The sequence below is a fragment of the Psittacula echo genome, assembly GCF_963264785.1.
Source record: "Psittacula echo genome assembly, chromosome: 2".
Lineage (NCBI taxonomy): Eukaryota > Metazoa > Chordata > Aves > Psittaciformes > Psittacidae > Psittacula > Psittacula echo.
Genome location: NC_137737.1, coordinates 61,228,358 through 61,238,361, shown reverse-complemented (window position 1 = coordinate 61,238,361; position 10,004 = coordinate 61,228,358). Strand labels below are relative to the sequence as shown.

The 10,004-nt window shown below is 39.5% G+C and overlaps 1 protein-coding gene across 1 annotated transcript in view; it reads left to right on the top strand.

Moving 5' to 3' along the window:
* Positions 1–4,099: 4,099 nt before the first annotated feature.
* TPPP (tubulin polymerization promoting protein) overlaps positions 4,100–10,004 on the top strand; it is a 35,244-nt gene continuing 29,339 nt past the window's right edge. The window contains exon 1 of the mRNA XM_080609874.1: positions 4,100–5,222. Within this exon, the coding sequence (XP_080466000.1) occupies positions 4,912–5,222 (311 nt within the window). The 5' untranslated portion in view covers positions 4,100–4,911. The remainder of the gene's footprint in view (positions 5,223–10,004) is intronic.

Sequence of the window (10,004 nt, the reverse complement as noted above, 5' to 3'; positions counted from 1 at the left end):
CTTCTAGCAGAAGCTAGCAAACATGTAATCCCTTTGTCCAGGGAAAAATGGGTGAGACTCAAAATTGTATTTGATCTTGAATTTTTGGCAAACAGGTTATTCTTTATTTCTCTTTGAGAGATCATTTCTTCAACATGACATGATCTCCTTCCTCATCAATAATCACTGAAAAAAGTTAAAGCTGACCCCATTAAACATTTGATTTCATATCCCGTGTTGTGTAATTCTTTACCTTCTAATACAGTATATTAGTGTACATATTTCTCTTCAGAGTGTGTTCTTTCTAGTGTTAAGAAACAAATTTTAAGATGAGACTAGATCAATATTTTCATAAACCAGGTAGCTTTTTAGTAAATTTCATGCTATCAGGTGGGATTTTAACAAGTAAACTGTAATTATGGTTCAGCAAGAGAAGGAGCATCCATGACAATTTTTGGCAACCAATGTGGGTTTGATCTCATGATTTGAAACCACAAGTTGCTTTTTAACACACATTTCTGCTGTGATGTGCATAGTTGAGTTACAGTTGTGGGTGACATGGGATTAGGCAAAGCAAAGTACTGACACTGGCTAAAGAAAGATTTTTCTTCAGAAGATACTTAAATGTAGGCATGTTGTTATTTTTTCGAATTTCAGATGAGACAGTGGAATAGACGTTTTCTTTTTATAGTTTGTAAATTGTGCAATTGTTGAATCTTTCAAGGATATTCATACTGAGTATAGCTTCTTGACAGAATTGCTAAGAGCAAGAGGGTGTTATACCTGAAAATGTCTTGGAAGGTTTATTTGGCACAAGATAAAACTGCAAAATGATAAGAGATACACATACCTTACTTAGCAGATCTCTACCTTCTTTTGTCTTGTTACTTGCTTAAAGATGTAACTGGTTTTTGATATCCTGTACAGACATATCCTAGACAACTTTTTGCTTCCTCATTCTCCCTCTTGCCAGTTAGTGTTATCCTAGAAAATTTCTGGTTCTAGTTTCCAGCTCCAGTGAATTTGAAATTGTATGAGCTTGGAAGAGACTGCTGCTTTTGGAAGTCAAGCTTCCTTGAAGATTAATCATAGATCTTAATGTAATTCTCTTCTGCATAGATTGTGTCATCAGTGTTTTTGTTTTCTTCTTATTTTCTCTCACCACTGCTGTGGTAGAAAAGAATCATAGAATCATAGAATAGTTAGGGTTGGAAAGGACCTTAAGATCATCTAGTTCCAACCACCCTGCCACGGGCAGGGATACCTCACACTAAACCATGTCACTCAAGGCTCTGTCCAACCTGGGCTTGAACACAGCCAGGGACGGAGCATTCACAACTTCCTTGGGCAACACATTCCAGTGCCTCGCCACCCTCACAGTAAAGAACTTCTTCCTTATATCCAATCTAAACTTCCCCTGTTTAAGTTTTAACCCATTATCCCTTGTCCTATCACTACAGTCCCTTGTGAAGAGTCCCTCTCCAGCATTCTTGTAGGTCCCCTTCAGATACTGGAAGGCTGCTATGAGGTCTCCACTCAGCCTTCTCTTCTCCAGGCTGAACAGCCCCAACTTTCTCAGCCTGTCTTCATAGGGGAGGTGCTCCAGTCCCCTGATCATCCTCGTGGCCCTCCTCTGGACTTGTTCCAACAGTTCCATGTCCTTTTCCTGTTGAGGACACCAGAACTGCACACAATACTCCAAGTGAGGTCTCACAAGAGCAGAGTAGAGGGGCAGGATCACCTCCTTCAACCTGCTGGTCATGCTTCTTTTGATGCAGCCCAGGATACAGTTGGCTTTCTGGGCTGTGAGTGCACACTGAAGCCGACTCATGTTCATTTTCTCATCAACCAACACCCCCAAGTCCTTCTCTGCAGGGCTGCTCTGAATCTCTTCTCTGTCCAACCTGTAGCCATGCCTGGGATTGCCCTGACCCAGGTGTAGGACCTTGCACTTGGCATGGTTAAACTTCATCAGGTTGGCATGAGCCCACCTCACAAGCGTGTCGAGGTCCCTCTGGATGGCATCCCTTCCCTCAGGCGTATCAGCCGAACCACACAGCTTGGTGTCATCGGCAAACTTGCTGAGGGCACACTCAATCCCACTGTCCATGTCACCGACAAAGATGTTGAACAAGACCGGTCCCAACACCGATCCCTGAGGGACACTGCTCATTACCGGTCTCCAGCTGGACATCGAGCCATTGACCACAATTCTTTGCGTGCGGCCATCCAGCCAGTTCTTTATCCACCAAATGGTCCATCCATCAAATTGATGCCTCTCCAATTTAGAGACAAGGATGTCGTGTGGGACAGTGTTGAACGCTTTGCACAAGTCCAGGTAGATGACGTCAACTGCTCTGCCCCTGTCCATCAGTTTCATAGCCCCATCATAGAAGGCCACCAAACTGGTCAGGCAGGATTTCCCCTTAGTGAAGCCATGCTGGCTGTCACCAACCACCTCCTTGTTTTTTCCTGTGCCTTAGCATGCCTTCCAGGAGAATCTGCTCCAAGAATGTGTGTAGCCTGATGAATTAGACAGTTTAGACCAATCCATTTTGGAAAAAAAACTATACATCTGTAGTACTTGGACCTTACAGTTTAGTGTGGATGCTTATTGTTTTGGTGTTTGTGTTGAGCGACTTTCAGAAAAGTTTATTGAGGTGCAATTGCTGACCTTTGGAGAGCAGGCAGGGAGAAGAGGAAATGGAATTGGGAATTGAATTGATTATATTTTTAACTTTTTAATGAACTTTACATTTTCAAACTCTCTCCCCCTCTTTGTGCTTTTCCTTTTATTTCACAGGTGCACATATAACTCTCTGGCTACGGTTAGTAAATTCCTGTCATATTAATTTTAATTTAGCGTTTTGGTTTGTTGGCCAAAACTTATGCTGACAGTGTAAACAAAATAGAAGGATACCCAAGCTCAAGATACAGCAAGGTTTTTAAGCATTTACTGGAATGTTTTCAAAATTGATAATAATGCTTTGGCCATGCTGCATCTGTAAGGGACAGAGGACCTTCACTATAGTTTTTATTAAAAGGTTGTTTCTAATCATGAAGCTTAAAAGTAGCTGCTGCATTACTGGTAGTTATGGTTAATTCTGTTGCAGCGTGCAGGAAAGGGTATGCCTTGGTTATTGAAGTGACAGAGGCTAAGCATTATCAGAAGAGGTAAAATTTTAGGATTGTTTCTGTTGCTGAGGAGTTTGTATTGAATTACAGTATATAAGACAAAGAACTTTTTGTCTGATGCAGAAAAAGACATTAATTAGAAATAAATACCAATCTTTGCATGTGTTAGTCACATACATGTACAGCTGTGGCTTTAGAAGAATGGATGAGGTGAGTATGGTGAACTTTCCAGCCCTTATCTAGTATTTGCCAAACTTCTGATACCTGAGGCATACCTTTATGGGTTAAAATTTGTAGCAGCACCACGGATGTGAGTCTGGGCAACAGTCTTCCTGTAGGTGCTGGGACATCAGCAGTGCACCCTGTCCCTAGGCTTTTCAGTGCCTCTTATTTTTGCCAAGCTAAGATGTATGGGCAGAAGGCAAAGACTTCTGTGACATGCTTCTGGCAATATTAGGGTTTTTTTTTTCTTTTTTGCTGCACATTCAAAGTATTTAATTTTTCAATTAATAATTAAAAAGCCACAATCTACGAAATAAATGGCTGTTTATTAAAGCCTGGATCAATGGGCTGTGGCTAGTAGTAGGAGGTTCAACAAAGCAAAGTGACAGGTCCTGCATTTGTGCCACAACCCCATGCAATGCTCCAGGCTTGGGGAAAAGTGGCTGGAAAGCTGCTCATGGAAAAGGACCTGGGAGTGCTGATTGATGCCCGCTGAACATGAGCCAGCTTGTGCCGAGGCAGCCAAGAAGGACAATGGTATCCTGGCCTGCGTCAGAAATAGTGTAGCCAGCAGGGCCTGGGAAGTGATCATCCCCTGTACTTGGCACTGGTGAGGCCACACCTCGAATACTCTGTTCAGTTCTGGACCCCTCACTACAATGTTTATAAAAGAAAGACACTGAGATGCTGGATTGGGTCCAGAGAAGGGCAGTGAAGCTGGTGAAGGGTCTGGAGAATTAAATCTTAAGGAGCAGCTGAGGGAACTGGGGTGGTTTAATCTGGAGAAGAGAAGGCCTGGGGGGACCTTACCACTCTCTACAACTACCAGAAAGGAGGTGATAGTGAGGTGGGGGTTGGTCTCTTCTCCCAAGTAACAAGCGATAGGACAAGAGGAAATGGCCTCAAGCTGCACCAGGGGACTTTTAGATTGGATATTAGGAAAAAATTCTTCACAGAGAGGGTGAGCAGGTATTGCAACAGGGAAGTGGTGGAATCACCATCCCTGGAAGTGTTCAAAAACTGTATAGATGAGGCCCTCACCAGTATGGTTTAGTGATGGTCTTGGCAGTGGTGGAGTAATGGTTGGACTTGATGATCTTAAAGGTCTTTTCCAACCTAGTTGATTCTATGATTCTATAATTTTACCTTCAGAAATAAAAACAGATAGCAATGCTTACAATGTAAAGGGCATATTTTCTTCCAAATCAGTAGAATGACTGTGATGATTGCTATTTAAAACCAAAGACACAGTAAGTGTTCTCTTGTTGGCTGATGTAATGATGATGAAATATGAAATTAGGTTTGTACTCTTTTTGAAATGTTCTTTCTCTGCTTTTTTTTTTTTTTTTTTAATATATGCTAGCTTTTTTTTTTTTTTTCTGTTCTAGGTGGGCAGAGTGTTAAACAGTTCTATGTATATAGACTGTTGGTTGACGGTGGAGGGCACTGAGTTCATGCTGACTTTATAGATCTCTTATTCTTCATACGTTGTGACATGGATTGTAGCCTGTAGCTTAGAAGCTAAATTACTGCAATTTAATGTGATGAGTTTACCCTCCTCTTCTTTGTAGCACAATGGCTGACAATAAAGCGAAGTCGACCAAACCTGTGAATAAGACTCCTCCAAAGTCTCCTTCAGATCCAGCAAAGGACCGAGCAGCAAAACGATTATCATATGATTCAAACAGCTCCCATGAGGGAGCCATAGCAGGAGAATTAAGTGCTTTGGAAGAGGCTTTTAGAAAATTTGCTATCCATGGTGATACAAGAGCCACAGGAAAAGAAATGCATGGGAAGAACTGGTCAAAGCTATGTAAGGACTGTCATGTGATAGATGGGAAGAACGTGACAATCACAGATGTTGACATTGTCTTCAGTAAGATCAAGTAAGTTCGTTTCTGCCATTGTTTCCTTGTCTCCCCAACATGTTTTGTAAATATCATAAATATGTTGCTTACAGATGTTGAGACACTATTTGTCTTTGTCACAATCAGTCTCTTTCTTGTTCCTTTATCAAACTGTGTTGTTTTGTCTGAAATAAAGCTTTCAGCTTCTGTTTTTCTATCTTAAACTGACTTCAGTGTCACAGATGTTGCACTGTACAAAGACGTATGATATGAACAGGACAAACGCAGGTTATTCCAAGAAACAATTTTTTTGACTGCAGTAAATGATGTGAATGTTTCCTGAAGGATATCTGAATGAAGTCAGGATGTAGTGTTACATCTTGGCAAAACTCAGCCTCAGAGGCTAAGATGGGATATTACTAAAAGCCATTATTCTAACAGTCCTGATGTCTAGCACAACATCTACTCAAGTTTAAAGTGTATGGCCACATCAAACTGATGTTGGATTTGTGATGCAAATCCATGGTTATGATTAATTGGTTAGGATTATTTCAGTGATCCTAGTTTATGTTTGTAAGCAGATTAGAGTTTTCGTGAAAATTCCTCCAGAAATTGAAAACCTAGGCAGGCTTGATCCAGAAACTTGTCAAATCCAAGAGAAGACATTCAACTGTTTTGACATATTCTGTATGAAACTCCAGATAACTTGTTGTTCTTGCTTTATGTGTAGAATTGGATTATTTTCACCTTCCCTTTCCCCTGGTATATGATCTGATAGCCTTGTTTATTATGGTTTTTCATTACCACAGTAACTGTTTAAATTGTCTCACACCTCCATGTGTTGAGGGACATGTTTGAAGAAGGGCCCCTTAATTGTACTTCTAGCTTGTAGGAACATTTATTTGGCTTGTGCTCCCAGCTACTGTGGTGTAATGCTGGGGAGGACATGCAAACTGAGTGGCTTACAAGGGTAGTTGGAAAAACTTCCTAAAAGCACTGATCGTGTGGAGTGCATCAAAGCATAGAAAGGCAGAGAAGGCCCTTGATCTTGAAAGGTTGTCTAGTGTTAACATGCATAGTTAAAATGACATTACTTATTTGATTTCTTTCTTTCTTTTCTCCTCAGGGATCTTACCTAGACAACTGAGAACACCATATATGCATGTATCAGTCCTTTTGTTCTTGTATCAGTCCACTTTCTCTTTGAGTCCCTAGCTGTATTTTTTGGAAGTTGTGTTGCCAGAGTTAGGTATACTATCAGTGAACTAGCTTATTGAAATGGATGTTTAGGCTGTACAGTTGTTTGTTTCTTGTTATAATAGACAGTGCTGGCATTTAATTTCAACTTTTATTTGGGTTTCATCATCTTAAATTTCTCTGTATCTGTCATCACAAGAGATAATAAATCTTAGCATTACTTAAATTTCTCTGTATCTGTCATCATAGGAGATAATAAATCTTAGCACTACTTTCTCATTACAGTATCTAGGCAAGTTAGTGATAGGACAGCCCAATGATATGGCGTAAACAATTGTGCAACATTAGCAGATATAAAGAGGTATCAGTTTTGGTGCCTGCTGCGGTGGAAGGAATTTGAACCTATTCTACAGGAATAAGTTGTGAGGTGGTGAGGACCTGAAGCTCAAAGGGCATGTCAGCATATCCCCTTGCAGTTGTTCAGCAATATCAGCTCTGGGGTTCTTGACTTTGCCTCTGTGGGGAGGTGCCTGTTCAGCAATTTCTCAGACATTCTTCCCATTACCACTGTGAAATGCTGTCATTTCTCTTGGAAGAAGCACACCATAGAATCATAGAATAGTTAGGGTTGGAAAGGACCTGAAGATCATTTAGTTCCAACTCACCTGCCATGGCCAGGGACACCTCACACTAAACCATGTCACCTAAGGCTCTGTCCAACCTGGCCTTGAACACCGTCTTTTCCTCTCTATTATTTCATAGTTTAGAAGATACCTGTATCAAATGAAAAAGTATTTTTATCTTGTTTATTAATTACTTGCTCATTCCTCACCTGCACATGTACATATAACATGCGTTTTACAAGCTCTTCTCTTTTAAAATTATTTTATTTTTAAATTAATATTGCTTAAGTGGCAGATGGGGAAACTTAGATGAGATTTCCTGTCCTTACTAGGAAGGTCTGTTTTTTCATGTGCATGCTTTCAATAGGTATACTTCCACATTTTCTTAAGTGTGGGGTTTTGTTTGTGGTTTTTTATATATATTTTTATTCTTGAGAGCATATGTCAGCAATTCCTTTTAGTCTAGATCCCATTTATTCACATCTAGTATTTTAAATTTTAACAAGGGAAGATATAATGGCTGTAGTTACTCAACTGTTAGTAATACGTTCTAACTTAGGAAGCTTATGCATAGGCTGAGTGTACAGGGTTTCTTGAGCATGTTTAGACAACTGCTTTTCATTGCTTTCTTGTTTGCCTCACATTTAGCCCTAAACTAGAGGATAATAATAGATTTGATAATGCATCAAAACAGGCATACTCACAGAATAAACCCCTACTCATTTCCATTTTACCAGCAGCTTTTTCCCAGCAGAGCACTAAGGTTTTTTGACAACCGAAATTTTTCCCCTTCTATGTTGAATTAAAAACATTGAATGCTATAAAAGAAATCTCTCACTCCCCAGAAAGTGCAGAGTACTGCTTCCATGCCTCAGTAATTGAGTTATGCTTATGAGTATCAGAAGGCTCTGTACTTCACTGTTGTTTTCAGGTTTTTCAGGTAGACTGTGTTTCAAAAGATGGACTTTGGCCTGAGATTCTTGTGGTCAGCCATAGTGGTTCAGTGGGATGGGGCTGGTGGGTCTTTGCAGTTGTAGTCTGGCCACAGAACACATGCAAAGATAAGAAAAAATGTTCATCATATCCAACTGCACCTGCCATCTAGCACTGTGAAACTTCCAAACAGGTTTTCTGTTGGGTATATTACTGGGGAGCCACTGTGTTTAGCAAGGTTTGTTTTCTAGCCAGCTATACTTACAGTTTATGATAACAGCACATGTTGTTCAGACAGTAGAAAATAATTAATCCAGCAGAATTGTTCTTTGGATTTATGAATTACTATGTAGGAAGCCCATGTTTGTCATCCTGCTAACTTTCCCAGGCTTCATTTATTGTTCTGCTACAGATACTAGCAAAATAGATAGGAACTGTGTGTTGCTAATAGGGTAACAGGGAAATTAGTAAGAGATATGTTTACCTAAGAGCTACTGAAAGATAGGGTTTTATTCTGTGATTGGTAGCTTTCTCTACCGCAGGAGAGATTTTATCAGTTCAGTCCTGAGGAGTAATGAAGACTTTCTTACCCACCTCTACCAAACCAGGTGAACAAAACTCCTGAAGTCTTAAATAGTCTATAATACTTCTTCAAAGCTGGGACTATGTGTCTGTTTTTCAGAGATTAGTTCATTTGAGGTTAAGTTTATGGTGTTATAAAGGTTGAGGAAATTCTGCTGAACCTTTGTTACAAATAAGAAAATAAGTGTAGAGTGCTGTTTTTCTTCTGCATGAAGATGTCAGGTCAGTCTGAAGTGTAATTTGTCTATTTATCTTGCATAAAAGGTCCACTGAAAGCCTTCCTGTAATCACAACATTTGACTGTACTTTAGGATGAGAAGAAGGAATGGTTTAATGCAAAGAATGTGGAGTAGTAGACATGAAAGAAGAATTACTAGAATTGCATTGTTTGGCAAGAAAAGATGTAAATTGGGTGATCTCACACACACACCCCCTGCTCCCCTCCCCCACCAACTATTTTTGTTCAGCCATGATTTTTATGTTCATAAGAGTCTCACAAATCCTTCCAGTTTGGTGGATTGTTATATAAGTTGTTGTGTGTTTAAAGCTGATTTAATAGATGTCTTTTTCTGCCTTTTTTCTTTTCTATTTTAAAAACTTCCTATTGTCAGCTCAGAAGTATACAAGAAATTTAGAAGCAGTGAATTGTGCAATGGAATTACTTGAAATGAAAAGCCAAAGCCCACTTCTGAGAGTAGCCACGTGTATGAATATTTATAATTTGCATCCCTAGAGATCAGAGGAAAGCCACCTACATTTATGCCAAATATTTGGATAGTATTAATACACTTGGCATAGACTGTCATTTCTTTTCTTTTTCTTTTTTTCTTTTTTCTTTTTTTTTTCTTTTAGGCTATAAAAACATGCAATAAAGACATCTCACATGATACTATCTTTCTATGCATGTTGCATCTGGAAAAGCAGAAGGAATTGTGAAAAGTGATCACAAAGCTTTAAAATATCGATGGGATGAAATTATTAAAAATGCAGCCAAACTAACAAAAGTGTGTATATGTATAAATACAATTATGTACTAAGCTTTCCTTACTGTATTTTATACTTTCACAGTCAAAACTTTGGGCTCTTTTCTTCATATGTTCTTTGGACTGCATGCAACAGTAACGCTATGGTTGGACGGTGGAGTCTACTGAATTTAGAGACATACAACTTGCAGCATGCAATAGCATTTGAAAATGGAGGCATTTTATGAGAATGGGAATTCCATGAGTATCTTTTTAGTAGCTGAAACAATTACTTGCCTTGCAAATTTTCCTCATGAACTGTTTCTTTTATGTTACTCTTCCAGAGCTGCAAAAGTTTGTAGGCTGTGTATCTTGTGTTATGCTTGCAGAGTGCAAATATAGATTTAGTGAATCTTGTTGCCTTGGAGAAAGCAAGCTCGTTGGTGACACAGGAGAAGGGCTCAGAAGTGTTCTGTATTTGATATGAAAAGCAACATGTGGCTGCATTCTTCTTAATTCAGCAA